At 29.9% G+C, this 18,162-nt stretch overlaps 3 protein-coding genes across 10 annotated transcripts; 1 reads left to right on the forward strand and 2 right to left on the reverse strand.

Moving 5' to 3' along the window:
* Positions 1 to 3,684: 3,684 nt before the first annotated feature.
* Positions 3,685 to 5,557, reverse strand: LOC108722546 (serine protease snake). Its single transcript, XM_018447713.1, has 4 exons — positions 5,527 to 5,557; positions 5,020 to 5,281; positions 4,245 to 4,492; positions 3,685 to 4,007 (listed from the first exon to the last, which is right to left on the reverse strand). Exons 1-4 carry the CDS (start codon positions 5,555 to 5,557, stop codon positions 3,685 to 3,687), a joined length of 864 nt encoding a protein of 287 aa, XP_018303215.1.
* LOC108722557 (uncharacterized) lies at positions 4,417 to 17,963 on the reverse strand. Of its 7 annotated transcripts, none has more exons than XM_018447732.1 (16): positions 17,917 to 17,963; positions 17,093 to 17,281; positions 16,676 to 16,943; positions 13,144 to 13,357; positions 12,619 to 12,852; positions 12,382 to 12,513; positions 12,047 to 12,246; positions 11,852 to 11,972; positions 11,497 to 11,603; positions 9,711 to 9,892; positions 8,915 to 9,369; positions 8,110 to 8,853; positions 7,759 to 7,883; positions 5,527 to 5,598; positions 5,205 to 5,281; positions 4,417 to 4,492 (listed from the first exon to the last, which is right to left on the reverse strand). In XM_018447732.1, exons 1-14 carry the CDS (start codon positions 17,927 to 17,929, stop codon positions 5,559 to 5,561), a joined length of 3,024 nt encoding a protein of 1,007 aa, XP_018303234.1. In that variant the 5' UTR covers positions 17,930 to 17,963; the 3' UTR covers positions 4,417 to 4,492; positions 5,205 to 5,281; positions 5,527 to 5,558. The 7 variants fall into 7 exon arrangements, with proteins under 7 accessions (XP_018303234.1, XP_018303233.1, XP_018303231.1 ...); XM_018447731.1 differs by having other exon boundaries at positions 17,911 to 17,962; XM_018447729.1 differs by having other exon boundaries at positions 17,093 to 17,303; positions 17,921 to 17,958.
* Positions 13,784 to 16,571, forward strand: LOC108722562 (uncharacterized). 2 transcript variants are annotated; one of them, XM_018447740.1, is made up of 7 exons: positions 13,784 to 14,212; positions 14,380 to 14,623; positions 14,749 to 14,944; positions 15,355 to 15,494; positions 15,593 to 15,775; positions 16,035 to 16,204; positions 16,400 to 16,571. In XM_018447740.1, the coding sequence occupies exons 1-7, from the start codon at positions 14,199 to 14,201 to the stop codon at positions 16,524 to 16,526; spliced, it is 1,074 nt and encodes a 357-aa protein (XP_018303242.1). In that variant the 5' UTR covers positions 13,784 to 14,198; the 3' UTR covers positions 16,527 to 16,571. The 2 variants fall into 2 exon arrangements, with proteins under 2 accessions (XP_018303242.1, XP_018303243.1); XM_018447741.1 differs by having other exon boundaries at positions 13,785 to 14,212; positions 15,361 to 15,494.
* Positions 17,964 to 18,162: the final 199 nt, after the last annotated feature.

The following is an 18,162-nucleotide window of genomic DNA, read 5'->3' on the forward strand; positions in this document are numbered from 1 at the left end:
CTGTTATTTCGGATCCCATAAGGGCGTAAGGGATCAGATAGTCTGATACTGGTCAGAGAAACTGTGACCTGGGATTTGCGCTTCTTCAACATCTTGCGAAATGTAATTATCCGAACTCTATCACGGGTTTGTTGGAAGTTATTCCAACAATTTAATTACGATTTCCCTTAATCTCTCCAGTTAGTCCTTCAGTCCGTCTTCTGATATTATTAAGATATTTATTCAATATTTATTCACACATACTTAATATATTTCACGCTTATATAGGTTGAGTATTAAACCGTATCGATACTCGGCATCCACATATCTGGAGTTGCAATACTGTTTACTAGTTCATTTAGAATTATAAGTTGTGGTTTACTAGTTCATTTAGGATTATAAGCTGCAATATAATGCATTTATTGTTAGCATTAAACTTATAGCATTCGCACACCTGGAGCTCCAGTATTATTAGTTTATTAGTCATTACATTTAGGATTATAAGCTGCAATGTAATGCATATCACTAGCATGTAAAATAGTTATAATAAATATCTTGGAGAGATAGGATATTACTTCCAATTCAACAGTTTGAGGCTGATTGTGCTTACTGAACCGGTAACGTCGACTATCTTTTTGCAAGAGATTTTTGCAATAATATTATAATAATTTGACAAAATTTTTAATGCATAAAACTTTATTTTAATTTAGTCACATTTCTTTTACATTGTTTAGAACTGTAGTAGATATAGAATTTTATTATAGAATTATGTAGTTTTCCATAATCTGCACTATCCTGGAGCATTTATAATTATTCCTTCTTTTTATTTTTTGTAAATTTTTGAAGATACGTCTTAAAATCTTTCGAAATTATTAACACTGATAGGCTTCAAATATTTGTTATTAGAAATATGTTTTACTATATTCAATATTAAATAATACATTATTAATAGAATTGCTTCCATAACTGTTCGCATATTATAGAGGGAAAGAAATATGTATCATTAAATGTGTATAGCTAGAGAACAAAACAATAAGTTATATTAAAAATTGAATCTTTATTGAATCTTCAATCTTTATTGAATGTATATATAACTATTCAAGATTTATTTAAATACAATATGGAAAAATTTTTTAGTAGAGCTTAGGATGCTTGCCCGGGAAACAAGAGATCCGGGATCGACTCCCGGTCGAGGTAATATTTTTCACAATAAAAATTAATTATTTATAGATTTTAAAATGTCACTCAGCATTATTAAGATCGTTTGAAGGTGCGAAAAGCGTCAAATTGTTAAATTGCTAGTCAATTTAACTTGTGATATTACTGCGGTAGTTTAATAGAGTTAACGTTTCAAAACCGAAAAATCATTTCAGCACGCGTTTCAAAGAATTATATACGTTCATCCCAGTAAACACATTGTTACATGTAACGTACATGTTACATGAAAGTCAGCTCAACAAGGTAACTGTAATATAACGCACTGTGTTATATTAGTATGAAGATAGGAATAAGATTAGGAATATTGAGAAGAGCAAGTAATGATTTGTCTCCGATAATAAGGTGTACAATATTATAAGTCATTCATTGCTCCACTGTTCGACTAATGCTCTTCAATGATAATAGGATTGAATAAAACTAATTTAGAGCATTTACAGAAACCTCAAAATCGGGGTATGACAATAATAATAGGAAGCAATCTCCGCAGGATAAAAATCGAGAATATGCTTGAGGCTACAGTTCATGTCTTAAACAGAGAATTGAATTTAACACATGTTTATTAATTTATAAAATGATAAATAGGCTTTGTCCGAATTACTTATCAAGAAAAATAGAAATTGTACACAACGAAGATGGAATACAAACAAGGTGATATATGTATAAATAGATGTAAGACTAGCGAAGAACAAAGAATGTTGTTATTCGATGGATTTAATTTATATAACAAATTACTGCAGAAGATAAAAAGGGAAGAAAATTTATTAAGATTTAGAAGGGCATTAGTAAAGTATATCAAACAAAGAAGTTATATATAACAGAGGTGAGAGTATAGAGAACGGTATTCTAGTTAGATTATGTAGTTGCGGTTATACATTATATTGTTTATTTCTTTATTTTTTTTTATATTACTTCTTTCTTTTTTATTTTATTCTTTACATTATTTTTATTTTATTTTATTTCGGTTAATTATTTGGTTATAAAGTATTTGGGTATCATTATCTAACTTTATTTCATAATTCTTTTTTATGTTTCATTGATCTGAATCTTGTGTTATACTGTAACTTGCGTATTAAATAAAAGACTATGAAAGCCTACGAAATGACAAAGGAAAGGATATCATTTTAATGCGATATAATAAAAGAAAAAAAAAGAAAAATAATATTGTAGGTTAAATATGTAAAGTTATGTATGTATCATTTTGAATGTGGAATCATATACAGTAGCTATTGAAAAGCTAACACAATAAAGTATCTCTAATCTAATCTAATCTCTCTCTCTCTCTCTCTCTCTCTCTCTCTCTCTCTCTCTTTTTCAATCGTGACTGTCACTCTCATTGACTATTAATGAAAAACAAGAAATAACAGCTGGAGAGAAAAGAAAATCTCTCTCTTGTTTCTTTGTTAGTTCATTTCGTCAACCGTCTGCATCCGACATTCCATAAACAAATTTGCAAGAAATAGATAGAGAGAGAAAGAGAAAGAGAAGAAGAGAGGCAAAAAATAGAACAAGAGCAACAAAGCATGCTGCGTTTACGATAATTTTCCGTTGCGTTCGTGCTCTACACAATAATTGCACCCCTGCAACTCTTTTGATCCAAACCGTCCGCGGTCTGCAACCCGTCGCGCGCGCCTTTGACGTACAGAAATTTAGGTAAACACTGGCTTAAAATTGAACAACCTACTCTTTCATCCGAAGACAACGGACCGGAACTGGGTTACAGAAAATACAATATCACGGAAAATTCTTCGAGCGCAAGATAGTCACCCTTTGATGACGCCATTTGTATATCTTAAAATTATAAGGAAAAAGACAGAAGAAATAAAAGGTATTCTCTAATTACGCTTAGATTACTGATAGGGTTGAAATACATACCTTAGGTAGAAAACTTGTATGTAATAAAAAATAAACTTTTTAAATAAAAATTTTTATCATTAATATAACCATGACTTTTTATAGAATTATAAACAAATGCAAATTTCGTATTCTAAATAAAATTTTCTTACTTTCGCAAATGTATATCTACTCCAATCAGTTTGTATTGTAGAAGACTAATTTCATCATTCGTCTAAACAATCAAACAGAATTATTTTCTATTTGCCCGAAACAAATATAAGTTCGAAGCTTACTGTTATCGTTACATGAAGTTAAATTCAGTTTCTTATTCTACATATAATTCATACTTTCTCGCAATTTCTTAATTTATTCCTACTTATATAGTCTACAATTTTCACAACAGCAATAATTAAAACATGTACAATTTGCAAAAATTGCAAAATTATTTTTACATGATAAATGACCATAATATTATAAAATAATCAGCAGGGAAAAATTTGCAAATGCTATAAATGTCTCAGTCTTCAATCGATTTGTCTCATTTATTTGATAACTAATAACTAATTCTAACTTAAGACTTACTTTAGTCAAATACAATTAATTTAGTAAAGAACTTTTTTAAGCATTTCATGAACATCGAATAAATTACGACTTTTATTCTTGTGGCCAGACAATATTTTCGATCCACGAAAGATAATGGGACACCCTAGTATAAACACTGGGTATATCGAGTATCCCACAACCCGGACCAAAACTGGTGATACCAATCAGTTGGAAGAGGCATTCACTCTTAGGATGGACTATTTGCAGAGGACCACCGGAATCTCCTTGGCAAGTGTCCTTAATGCCGCCAGCACAAATCATACTTAGTGTGATACCGTACGGAATTTCTGTGGAATTGTTATACCGTACTGTACACGATAGATTGTCTACCAGATCCAGCTTAGCCTTTTGTAATCGATCGCTCACCTCTCCACCTGAAGTGTACATAATTTAATTTGAAATGGCACATCTACCTTATAAAAATTTTTAACCTTTATAATAAAGAACTTTGCATTTATTAAGAATCCCCTGCTACACGTAAGTTCTTAATAAATGTAGAACTTTTTGGATACACATGTAGGTTTTCAAAAACATTTAGCTTTACGATTATTTCTTCCAATTTTAGGCTTTTCGTAGCAAATTTTCCCGTGAGGAATTGCCGAACTACTTACTGTATTCGGTAACACCCCAGCCGCTCACCCAAGCCTGTGTGGGCACGGAGTCAAAAGGCTGATAAAGACACGCGGGTCGTACAGATGTGTTAAAAGTAACAGGGGTCATAAGCTGTATCAGAGCAATGTCCGCATACATCGCAGGTGGTTTGTAATCCGGATGAGTTTTTATATCTTTAATGACAATTGTGATGCCTTTTTGGTCTGTCAAGCTGTGGAAGCCTATTCTTGCATCAGTTACACCGCCGCTGCAAAAAGATACAATGTATAAGACGACCTTTGTTAATCAAATCTTTAAATAATTGCAAGATATCAGTCACTTAAATAAATTATATTTTAAATTTGCAATTTTTAATACATTTAAATTATAAAATCAAGTAGACTTTTAAAATTTCATAATTTTTTCTCAAGATGTATAATATGCTGAAAAATACTTTAATCTGGAAAAGTATTGTCAAACTTTAAGATTTTATCTGATTCATCGTTACTTTCACAATAAAATGGCTATCAGAAAAATAAAAAAAGTTTTTTCGTTAGAATTTTTAAGTTTCTTTCTCTTTTTCTTTCTTTCTAATTTATTTAGGGGGGATCATTAGCGTTTCAGAATGATTATGTTGAAAGTCCGAAAGTATCGGCGCGCAATCATATCTGGAATAAATTGATTTAATAAAGAATATATAATATATTATTCGTAACATCTAACTTTGTCCGATCATGACTTTCTTTATCGTATTTGATGAATTCTTAAGTAGTTTAAAAAAGTACTAAAATTTACTCTGTTCCATGAGTACAATGAGCAGCGGAAATCACCCAGTTATGTGAAATTAGCGTGCCACCGCACATCAAGACGAACTCGTTGGCATTACGTTTGCCCAGGGCGACCATGTGAGGGAACTCATCAACTCGCGCCTCGGTACCACCAACCACCAAACGATTCGTACTCTCGCAATTATTAATCACCTTGCGCACGTTCGATGAACCAGGCAGAGTCATTACGAAAGACGTACCCGCAATTTCGCCTATATATTCCTCGCACTCTGAAATTTATTTTGTAGATGTTATTGTGATTTATTGTGTTGATTATATAAAGATATGTTGAAATATATATATATAAAAGAAATAGAATCAATGAGTTTTGTTTAAGTGCGTGCGTGCGTGCGTGCGTGCGTGTGTGTTAGACGGATATTTATAAATGTGTAAATATTTATACTTTTAGATTTTTATATCTGTAGATTTTTTTACTTATACAAATTCTTAAAATACATAATTACAATTTACTTACTAAGTTCTGATATTGGTGTCACTGGCTTCATCTTAAGGGATAGCAAATCCTTTAATGACGGTAGGTTTGAAACTGGAAGATAAATTTTTGGAAAAATAAAAGTACAAGATATTATAAAATTATTATCAGATGCTGGTGTATTAATTATTAATATATGAGGTATTAGTGTAAAATATGTTAATGTGCGATAATATGATAATGGCAGGGTTGGGTAGTGCTAAGTTAAAAAGATCAAAGTTAAAAAACATCGTGTAATATGGTTCAATTAATATATAATTAATAATATAAATATAAAATTAATAATAAAAATGTTGAGAAGGGCTATGAACCATAAGAAAACAATATTTAAATAAAAGATATAATATAATTAATAAGAACTAGGTTTGTAACCCTTCTCAACACTTTTATTATTAATTTAAGTTAAAAAGTTAAAAAGTTAATTAATTTTAATTTAACTTGGAAAGTTATTAGAACGCATTGTACGACTTGCGTGCAAATAAATTGAAATGTGTATATTATCATACGTAACATAATAATATCTATTTACTTTCTAATCATAAATATAATTAATATATTAATTTAGAATATAAATTTTTAGAATTTAAGTTTAAAAATATAAAAATTTTTAATTAAAAATATTTTAAAAGAAAGCAAATAACAGAATCAGAAAATTTAAAAATCTTCTTTATAACAATACAGATATGATTTTTCTAGAATATGTACGAACCTTTTAGGAGATTTATAATAACGTTCACAATTGTACAACACCAATTACTACACCAATAACGCAATAACAACACAAAATAATTCACAGGATCGTTTCTGGCGATAAATAGAACTTGAAACGATATATTATTAATAATAATTCCGAATTTTTCCTACCAATGGATCGGGTAGAAGTCATATCAATGATTAGGAAGATTGCAATTAGGCCAAAACGAAAATCCATCGCGCAAAGGATGTGTGAGTAGATATCAAGTATTCGATGTTAAAACATTTAACGCCAGAGATAGCTATGCGCTTCTCTTCCACTTCTCCCTCCTAATTTTATAAAGAATGAAAGATGGCGATAAGTAAAGGAAGCAGAAAGAGACGAAGATGAGAACAGAGTGTGTGTGGAAGATCAGGATGGGGAGCGGTCTTACATAGTACTCGAGTCATCACTCAATCATGTAAACAGACATCGTAATTTTTATAATAAATTTGATAAAACAAATAGTAATCGTTAATACTAAAAGTTAAATTATAACATTATCTCAACAGAGTTTTGTAAGGCTATTAAAATTATAAGATATATGCGATTTAGAGTACATTTAACGTAAAGTAACTTTGCAAGTATAAAGTATAATTAAGTACATAATATATTTTGAATATGGATATTTCAGTATTTATCTATAAAGTTGGCACGATTTACATGAATTTATAATCATTAAATCATGAATATAATTAAAAATTTAATTTTAATACTTAATGTTATAATATTTTGGTTAATTATATTAATCGCGTGCGATATAATCATAAATTTTAAACTTTCAATAAAAAACTGAAGTTTCTTAATAACCCTGGACTTTACCCTTACCCCTAATATTTTTGCAAAATAAAAAAAAGAAAGAAAAGGAAAAAAATAAAGAAAAGAAAGGATGAATATGAAAATTGAGAATCTCCAATTCTCTGATGCAATTAATCGAAGCAAACGAATTAATTAGTGTAAAAATTAACAAGATAAAAAGATATAAAAAAGGAAAGAAACAAATCAAACGGATATTACTCATAATACACAGGAATATATAAAATAATATACTTGTAATACTTACAAAAAAATGAATGAATGTATGAATGAATGAATGAATGAATGAATGTATCTACATACTCAGTGAGAAATGACAATGGAATCGACGTCGAATCAATGTTGATTCGACGTCGATTCCATTGTCATTTCTCACTGGGTATGTATATATATATATATGAATGGTATTGCGCGAAGAAATAAAAGTCGAAATAAAAGAAACAGAAGTTATTTAATAATAAATAAATTGGAAATTAATCAACACTTAATGAATTAAATAATAATTATTATTACACAGACTATATAAACATATACATAAAATAAACAAAAAATTTAGTATTAAATAATTTTGTGATGAACAAAAAATGTAATGTATAACACTTACAAATTTTTATTTTATACTAATATATTTACATATTCACATATGTCAATATTTACGTATTTACTTAATGCTCATGTGATGCTGTAAAAATACTTCGGCTTGATGTATTCCTGTCTCATAAGCTCCATGCGTCGTCGAGTAAAACTCGTCATGCGTAGCTTCGCCGGCAAACAATATGACTGGTAGATTCTGTTATATTCGCAAAAATTTACAAATTGGACAATAAATTTTAATTTGTTTTTTTAAATTTATTTTTTCGAATCTTTACATTATCTTAATTAAATAATATAAAAATGTTTAAAAATGACTATAAAATCTTCACAATTTAAAATTTTTTTTAAAAGAATGTTAAATAAAATGTACTTATGTTACGTAAGTAAGTATTATAAGTTACGTAAATACGATATAATCTCACCTTTTTCCTCTTCATATCAATTTGCATCGTCGCCCAGACTGGTTCGGTCAATATCTTTGGTGAAACATCATCCTCCTCACAACTCTTCGTGATGTGACTGTAACCGCCTCCCACGTAACTATTCTCGTTCCACTTAGTTCGGACGCATCTTCTGACTGGCGGTATATCGCGATATCGTACGTATCGCGTCAACAGATTTATACAATCTTCCGCAATTGTTTCCTCTGATAATTCTTCAATGATATACGCCCCTCGCCCGCCGACCCACACTACAAGAGTGGCCGCATGAATCGGCAGAACATCGAATCCTGTGACATACTTGGTCCATTCCGGCAAAGATGAGTGATCAGCATCCCTGCGCCAAAGCAATTGGAAACCATTCACACCTCTTTGCCACCAGGGTTCGCCGAAGTCCAGGAAAATCTTATTAATCGTTCCGAAACCAAGATCCTCAATAGCAACGCTTAGACGATTTGGTAATAGCGGTTGGAACATCTTCTGATGATTACTCTTCAAATAGCCAAGCGAACAAGTAACTATGACCGCATCAGCGAGAATTTCAGTGCCATCGAAAGTTTTCACGATAATTGAAGAATCATTTGGAGAATCAATGAAGTTCTGCCAATGAATGATCTCCACAGGAGTGGATAAACGTAATTTTCGCTTATCCAGATTGTTAACGATAAGATTCGTTAAAGAACTGTAGCCGGATTTAAAGAGCAAATGTTCCGGACCGCCAACATACTGTAGAAATCATTGTTTTTAAAGTACTTATTTTTGAAACTATGATTAAAATTGGGTTTACCTTGAACTTTCCCCAAAGAACTGCTGACAAATCGTCTAACGAGTAGCAGCAATTGTCTACTAGGAGAAACCGCACATTCCAATCGAAGATTTCCTCCTTCATCTTCCTTTCCACCGGAGGATCATTTCTCTCGTCTAGATAATCCTTAAACCTATTTCTTATGATCGAACCGATATTCTCCTGCTTTTTCAAAGGCTTTTGAGATTCGCAGGTATCATCTAAGACGGTTCGTACGAGATCATCGACTTCACGAACCATGCTATCGCTCATTATCGTTCCGTCATCGCGCAAGAAAATTCCGTCGCCATCCGTTCCTTGAATTGTCGATAATAAATTATTGTTGAGACAGTATTGAGCAAGCCTGCTCTTATCACCATGCAGGAATTGTGCCCCGCAATCTCCCCAGCCATTATCCCATGGAATAGAATGAATTCTTCCTCCAACTATGTCTTGAGCTATGGAATAGCATAAGATAATCCAGAGAATTATATTTTTATTTTTTTGTATTTAGAACTATTTTTCTATTTCTTATTATAAATTTTTATATTATTATTGATCTGTTCCCAAGCAGAACCACAAATCATTATGATGTCAAAATGACTCCAAAATCGTTGACCAAACGATCATTAAAAGTCATTTTTCAATAATTTCCGATTCATTTTAATGTCATTTTGATCGTCATTGTCGTGACTTATTGTTCTGCTTGGGTCTTAAAGATTAGTCAAATTGATCAGATTGAATAAAAAATTAATTAATATTAAGTAATTCTTAAGAGATATCACATATATGCATGTACCCTCGAGAAGAAGGTAATCCATAAATCCCGCATCCTCCAGAGTTTTTGCCGCCGCCAATCCTGCAATTCCTGCGCCTACTATCACAACTCTCGTCTTTTCCATTTTTCTCGCACTCGTATCAATCTCTATCCGTAACGCTTCATCGAAGTTGTCAATCAGTTGATCTAAGCGATTGTACGTTCTACGTCATCCGAAGTAATTAGTCATCCAAAGTAATTAGTTATAATATACATATTATCTCACATAAACGTACACATATACACATATATGATACATGTATCGTTTGCTATCTTTTTATAAATTTATTCTAACAATAAGTCATAAATATTCTATTCTATATAAAAACTACATATATAAATAAATTTTAGGATTTATTTGGAGAGGCTTTCGATGCAATAATGATCTACAACAGGAAACACGAATAATAACTATAAATAATGAACACAATAAATAAATAATACCAAATATAAATATTATTCCTTTCACTGTTAACTTCATGGCATATATTTCATGTTTATAAGTTATATGTTTCTAAACTTTACATTAATTTATAGTATTAAAATTTATATTATTGTAATATATAATGTATCTTTATACAAATGTTTACATCTTATAAACAAGTATCGTAGTGCCTTAAATATATTTGTCTGTGGCGAATATTGAAAATTACAAATATATATTTCTAGTTTTCCGCAATCCATTCATTATGAAGGTGTAGTTGTAGAAGATGTGATTTAGAGGTGAGAGTTTAGTTGCCTAAGAAAAAGCATGCAATCAAATATAAATATAATTGCAAAACTATTTATGTAAGATTTGAAGCCAATATGTTTAAAAGTAACAATAAATAAGCATAAGAGCCTTTACTCCTATTAAGTCTCATATATAAAATAAAAAATATAGTAAATGCAAAAAGTTTTCCTACAGAACATATTTAAGAAAAAAAACCCTTATTTTTAAAAAGTAAACATTATTTAACAATTTATTAACAAAGAATAGATTGCATACTTCTTAAAATTACTTTACCTAAAAAGATGTGTAATGATAAAAATATATTCTCTTAAAAATAAGCGAAAATAAAAAACTGTATTATTTGAATGCACAAAAGTGTTCGTATACAATCGAAAAATTTAATTTCTAAAACCATAAGCACACGAAGCTTGTTTATATAGGAAGAATATACTTATTGTACGAAACTGCTAATTAATGTTTATTTTTTAAATAAAGCTTTTTATATAAAAATTTCGCCTGTATAATGAATAATTTTTGCACTCATTGTATACGTCTCAACCGTTGATATAACTGATATAAGCCCAGTGAGAAATGATAATGAAATTGATGTCGAATCGACATCGATTTGATGTCGATTCCATTATCATTTCTCACTAGGATGCTGCACATAGTAATATAATGCAACACAAAACGAAATCGTGCAACAGCAAAAACAAGCGGGAAGGATATATTATGTATGATTGCATAAAGAAATACACATCTTTAAAACTAAATTTTACTTAACAGATTACTCCCTTTTTTCATTCAATTTTATTAAACTGGAAAAAATTTAAAACTTATAATTTCAAAAATATAATAATTTCAATAAAAAAAAACTGATAAAAAAATATTTGACAATCATGTTTAAAAAGAATTTTTTGCAATTTAAAAAAAAATATTTTTGATTAAGTAAAATAATAAAAAAACATTTTAAGCATTATTGTAATATTACAATATCGCACTTATTACGCTTTTGATATCAAGTTTTTACACGAATTTTAACTGATATTATCTTACCTTTTAAAATCGATTAGTCTATCCGCTTCGCGGAAACCAGTTTCCACGGCACCGTGCACAGTAGAATAATAATGATCATGCGTAGCTTCTCCAGCGAAAAGGATTACCTAATCACGCGATGCATTTTATTAATATTAATAATCTTTTATATACAATTTGATTCAATTTATATAAAAATACGTGATTATACATATACATGAATAAGTTAAAGCTAAAAATCAAAGAACACATCTTGGATATTATTATCAAAATAAACAACTATATGGAAAATAAAGAGACTAACTATAATGTTTCATACAATATAACTTGCATAACATTTAAAAATATGTTATATTTTTATTTTGGGATTACATACAGGTTTAGTTCCAGTCATAATTGGCTCTGCTAAATCTCTCGGTGTTACATTCATATGCTCAGAAAGCATGCTTTGAAAACTGTATGAGCCCCGAAAATGTTCATTAGTATACCATTTAGATCTAAAAATAAAAATAATAATTTAGACGAGAGAATCTTATTACTTTTCTTTTAATTAATTCCAATAGGACATTACCTTAATATTCTTGTTGGCTTCACAACATTATAACGTTTTCCAAACGATTTTTTTAACAATAAATATAATCCATCGAATACGTCAGTATCCGATAAGGTTTCCATGTGTCTCGCATTTTTTCCAACTATCCAAGCACATAAGAGATTCGGCTGATGAGCCACGATGAAAAACGAGAACACATCACATAACCATTCGCTATTCTAAAATAAATATTTAACGAAATTAATAGAAGACCAGTAAAAACAAAAGATTGTCGAAATTAATTTTAGCAATATATTATTGTTCGCTTTCATCTCTAAGCTTAGGTAAAATTATACATTCGAATATCTGCTTACTTGACCATAAGTTTGCAAGAATTCTTTTTTATCTTTTTCCGGCCAGATAAAATTAAAACTGGCTTTATCCTCCGGCCACCATCTGTGCGGAAATTCGAGAAAAATCTTGTTTACTGTTCCAATATTTAATCCCTGTGATGGCGAAATAATTAATTGATTTTTGTCAATCGTATGAAATACCATTTTATTTACAACATAATATTAATGCCAATATTCGATTTATATTATTAATAAAACCTCTATCGCGCGTTGTTTCTTCTGCGACAAAGGTGGCACGAACATCGATGAATGTTTCTCCTTCAGAACACCTAGAGACCCAGTGAATATAACATGCGATGCGGAATATTTGCATCCGTCTCTAGTAATAATCATTGCATTCTCGCCTGAGCTATAATTGATAGTTGTCACAACTTTTCCGAACTCTATCTTTTCCATTACTGGTAAACATTCCTTTGGATTTGGAATCTTTTGCTGATAAAATAATCATATATATTTGATTAAATAAAAATAATAGATATATATCTATATATATAAAGTATTGTTTTACTGAAATGTATTATATAAAAACATTTATTTATTTATTTATTAAAAATTTATTGTACACTCGAACATTAATTTAATTTTGAAATAACGATCACGAACTATTTCTTTTCGATGCAATATATTTTAAATTTTATTTTCAATTTCAACGTTATATAAAATGGAAAATTATTGAAAACATTTCCGTACATTTCGATTTCCAGTCCAATATTAATTTCTTACCAATAACAGGTCAAAAATTGTTTTATAACCATAGTTTTTCCAATCCAACACAAGATCGCCCTCGCATTCTCGATATTCTGTCAAACGTTTCGCGGAAACATCAAACCATGTGTCGCTACATTGTATAGAATTTTCCATTTTTTCTATCCAAGATAAATATTCAGCAACTCGAGCACGATTCGTGAAAGGATTTGTATCAAAAGCTTTATAATATCTACAATGTTAATGTGATAATTAAATTTATTAATCATAATGTATTATCATAATATCAATCCAACATCCGATTTATATCTATCTATATATGCAGCACTTTACTTTAAATATTAAATAAATGCAAAATAATTGAATAAATTATAATTTTTTAATTTTGTTTTTTATCTATCTTTCTTTCTCAGCTGCTACAATATTTCATAAACATTACGCTATTAAGTGTATATTAATTATTAACTTTGCACTCATGTTTTATGTATATATGCATTAATGCTTACATTTATATTAAAAAAAGATTTTATTTGGTAAATTCATTTATACTTTAAGCAAATTTTGTTGTGAACAAAGACAAGGATTTGTATACTTCACATTTTTCTGATTCAAATTTTAGGCGGGTAGAAAGCAAGAATGAATCATCACAAATTGTGGTGGGGAGACTGACATCAGCAGCATGTCACGTGCAGTCATTCTGTCACGTATAAAGCTGCTATTTCGTTTGTATGTTTCGTCGTATGACAAATGTATACAGGACAGAGAGGTCCTCGGATCTCTCTCTATCTTGTAGCCAATCAACAGGCTTGAAAAATTTGTTGTACGACAAAAACGCACAAATGAAATATCACCTAAAGAAAGCATAGCCTTCAATTGTGATATTTAGTTTTTACTGAACTAAATTATTTAACTTGAGATCTATATTTTTTAATATAGATCTTTAAATATCCCAATCATATACCATGTTCATGTCAATGCAAATTATTGCAGAAGCAAGCACAGCGGTAATGCAATCAAATCACACTGATACTTGCAACACAACCTAACTTTTTTTGCTAATAAAACTCAGCAAGATGTTTGCAAAAAGGTAACTATCTGAATATTAAGTTACTATTAATTTTATAATCATAACCTATTTTGTTACCATCAAGAAGATTGAATTCTTACAAATTCAGAATTTTTTAGTTATATAAACAATATGTGCAAATGTGTCATCTTGAAAATGCAAATGTTCAATGAAAAACACAATTCTAGGAAAGTAGATCCGGAGTTGGAAAAATTGAGAAACGAAGTGGATGGACCACCAAATTTAGATATGACTATTGTGAATATTCAGAGAGAATCATCGCGCATTCACGCTGCATATTTGTTTGAGCATATTGGTAAAGCTACATTACAAAAACTATGTTTGTTGCTGAGTTCTACAGCAACAGGGAAAATCTACGATGGATGGCAGGAGTTCGCAGCACATATGGGCTTAACAATGGAACAGATACGTGTAAGATTATCAGAAAAATGACAATTATAATAAGTAATAAGTATGCATACTAACTCAAACTAATTCATAACATATTGTATAATAATAATGTAAGTATAATATTATAATGTCATTTTGTTGTCTAGTGCATAGATTATGATTTCAAAGGACTCCAGGATCCAACATATTACGTGCTTTTGGCTTATGTGCAGTTTCCAGAGGCAACAATAGACAAAATTCTGAGTGCTTTGCAAAAAATGCAACGACTCGATGTAATAAATCAGATTAAGGATTATGTGCATGATCTAGTCAGTGCTACATCACAACATGTCATAAGCCACGGTAATGTAAAGAACAGTAACATTTCTTTTTTCTGACATTACAAAATAAATCATGAGTCGCACACACATACACAAATTTGGAATTTAAAAATGTCATAATTATATACAATTATATTAATTTTTAGTACACACAATGATTTTCTGATCTTTTACTACACCAGTAAGTCATTCGTATCCTGGGTTAATTTTTATCACTTTAACAAATTATTAAATAATTCGTACAAGTGTTTCAACATTTTTACAAAGTATTTATATAAAAATGTGCATTTAAAAAAATTGTATATAAATGTTATACTAATACTTGACTTATTTGAATTAATTACTTGAAGCTCCCAGTTTTTCGAAGAAAAGAACTGAACTAAGTCACGAATGATCCAATAATGTATATTAAGACTTAATTATTTGTTTTAGATTTAGGACCTAAAATAATTCAACCTGGACATATACCAAAAGCACCATTAGTTCTGAGTCCAATTTCAACAGTGGAATGTAAAACTAAAATGAAAGAAAATGAATCAATGTATATGCCACAAGATAGTCAGCAGAAACAGGTTGCTCAACTGATTAATATATCCATGAAAATTTTTTTTAACAAAGAGCAAGATTTTAAATTAAAACTTTTTTAATATTATATTTTGTATCCTATCAGCATAAACAAACGTATGGCTGCATAGTTATGTTGACGTTTGCTAATGACGGTTTGCCAACTGCTGAGTGCATCACGAAGATATTCAGGTCTAAACAACCACGAATTGGTGTACTTATATTACAAGAGCAAGAGAAAAAAGTCTATAGTCGAGCTGAAGAATTCATAGATGACTGTTTCAAGCAGGTAAATCAATTTCTTCTCTTTTTCGATATAGCCCAAATCAAGTACTGGCTTCCTACAGAGTTCTGTAAACTTCGACTTCGTCTTAACTTTGTTACAATTTTTATAAAAGGGAAAGTAAACCCTTTCCAAACTTCTATTCTGGAGAAATCTGGAGAATCAAATTTTAGAAGAACCAAATTTCCTTTATGAACCGCTAACTATGTCAATTTCTTTTAACATCAACACTGACATTAAGTATTATAAATTAATCTACTTTTAGGTTGATTATGTTATACCAATACTGACAAAAGAGTACATCGAAAAAATCAATAACCCTATAAAAATGTGTGAACAGCTGCATAACAACTTGGATACAAAATACTTGAAATACATATATTCTTTATTGAGATACGAATACGTAAGGAATCAATGTTGCAACAACCGTGTGAGGTACATATAAATTGATAAGTCTTTAATAAGAAATTTTTAACAGATAATTCTTTGATAGGTGTTTATGATAATATCGTTTATATTTCTTTATAAAATTAGTATAAAAGTATGTGTAAAACTGCCTTTGTTTCTCTTATCAGATGTAATGTATAATGCCTTATAAAGACATTTATATGATTGTGTTTTTGTTATCAGATGTATTGTGCCTGATAAAGATGTTTATATGATTGTGCGAGAAAATCTACATCCCACATTGCAAGCATGGTTTCGTGAAAGTGATATCGATGATTTCGTGAACAATATTCTCTTTCATAAAATTTGATATGAAAAAACCATTATAAACTTACAAAAAAATAAAAATTTTATGAGCACCTTTTAATACCTTATATTTTTTTAAGAGACTTCTAAAATATTTAATTAATATATATATTCTTAATAAAAACTCTTATAGATAAAAACAAAAGTACTTACTCTCTTATGAAAAAATCTCCGAACGATCCTCTTTCCTCTTTAAATTTTTCCTGTTTTACTTTATTCAAATTATTATAATAAATCATCAGAGCTTCGTTGCTTTCATCATTGGATATTACTTCACCATTAATGGTGATAAATTCATGTTTGTTAGAATCATACAGAACTGCGAATGAATCTAGTAGATCATGTTTGGAGGCAAGGTCGAACACTACATTTCCAGATTCTCCATGAACCCATTGAGCTCCAAGATCTACCACATTTTCACCTGGAAATATTAAAAAATGCTTAGATTCAAAATTTTCTTAAACATCCAAAGTTTTAAAAATATAAAATTGGAACTGTTTCAATATCAAAGATAACATACAAAGTTAAATTTTCATTAATTCAACACCAATTTGGGAGATTATTATTTACCAAAGTCTTTGGTATATATTCTGCCACCAATCTTATCGTTGGCCTCCAATATTACAAAATCGTTTACTCCTCTCTGTAACAGTCTCGAGGCAGCAGCAATACCAGCTGCACCTGCTCCAACAATCACAATTTTTGTTTCCTTTGACATACTGCAAGCTCTTGACGATTGCACTGCACCCAACAGTTTTACTGCACCGTTAAAGGAATATCTCTGTATATTGTCAGAGATAAATGTGAATAATGATCTTAAATGAACTTGAATTGGCTCAAGCAGATAACGCATTGAATTAGGCAAATTGCTGGCTAAGAAAGATTAGTTATCTCAGTTAACATGAGCAAAATACATTGGCGATTTGCAATCTTCTTAAATTCCATGAAAATACGCGAAAATTTAATCTTTACAGAATATTGTAAGAAAATTAAAAGAAAAAAAAAGAAAATTAGAGTATATTTTATTATCTTTCGTGTTTTTGTGTGTGTGTCTTTTCTATAAATTTAATTCAAATATTGTATTTCATATAACATCATTATCCATTGCTTCACACACACCTGATTAATTTTATTTTAATGTTAAGCATACTGCGAAAAATTTTTATTCAACACTTCGCGTTAGAATGTTCGAGCGAATCCTTGAGAATGCATATGCAACCGCAAAGCAAAGCTTTTGGGGAAAAATACACTAGTATACTTCTTTACCGCGATGAATAAATACTAATGAGCAACCGAAAGTGCCAAGCGGTGAATCATTTAAAAAGAAAGATTTGCCAAATATCACTATTCTCAGTGATATCAACTAGTGATAGCTACAATTTGCTTACACTCACATACATTTACCATGCACGACTATATCCAACTGTACATAGATCGCGTTGTTCCGAACGAATGAGAGATACTTGTACATGCGCAGTAAAGGGAGCGTTAGCAGATACTATTGGCACATATTTATATAATAAATATTAGTATAATAAAAGAAATATAATTAGATTTTTAAGAAAAAAAGAAAAAAATGATAAAAAGTAATAAAAAAATTTTTTTCTAAAATATAAATTTTACATTTTTTTTATGGAGGG

Source organism: Mycetomoellerius zeteki, unplaced genomic scaffold (assembly GCF_001594055.1).
Source record: "Mycetomoellerius zeteki isolate Tzet28-1 unplaced genomic scaffold, Tzet1.0 scaffold210, whole genome shotgun sequence".
NCBI classification, from domain to species: Eukaryota; Metazoa; Arthropoda; class Insecta; order Hymenoptera; family Formicidae; genus Mycetomoellerius; species Mycetomoellerius zeteki.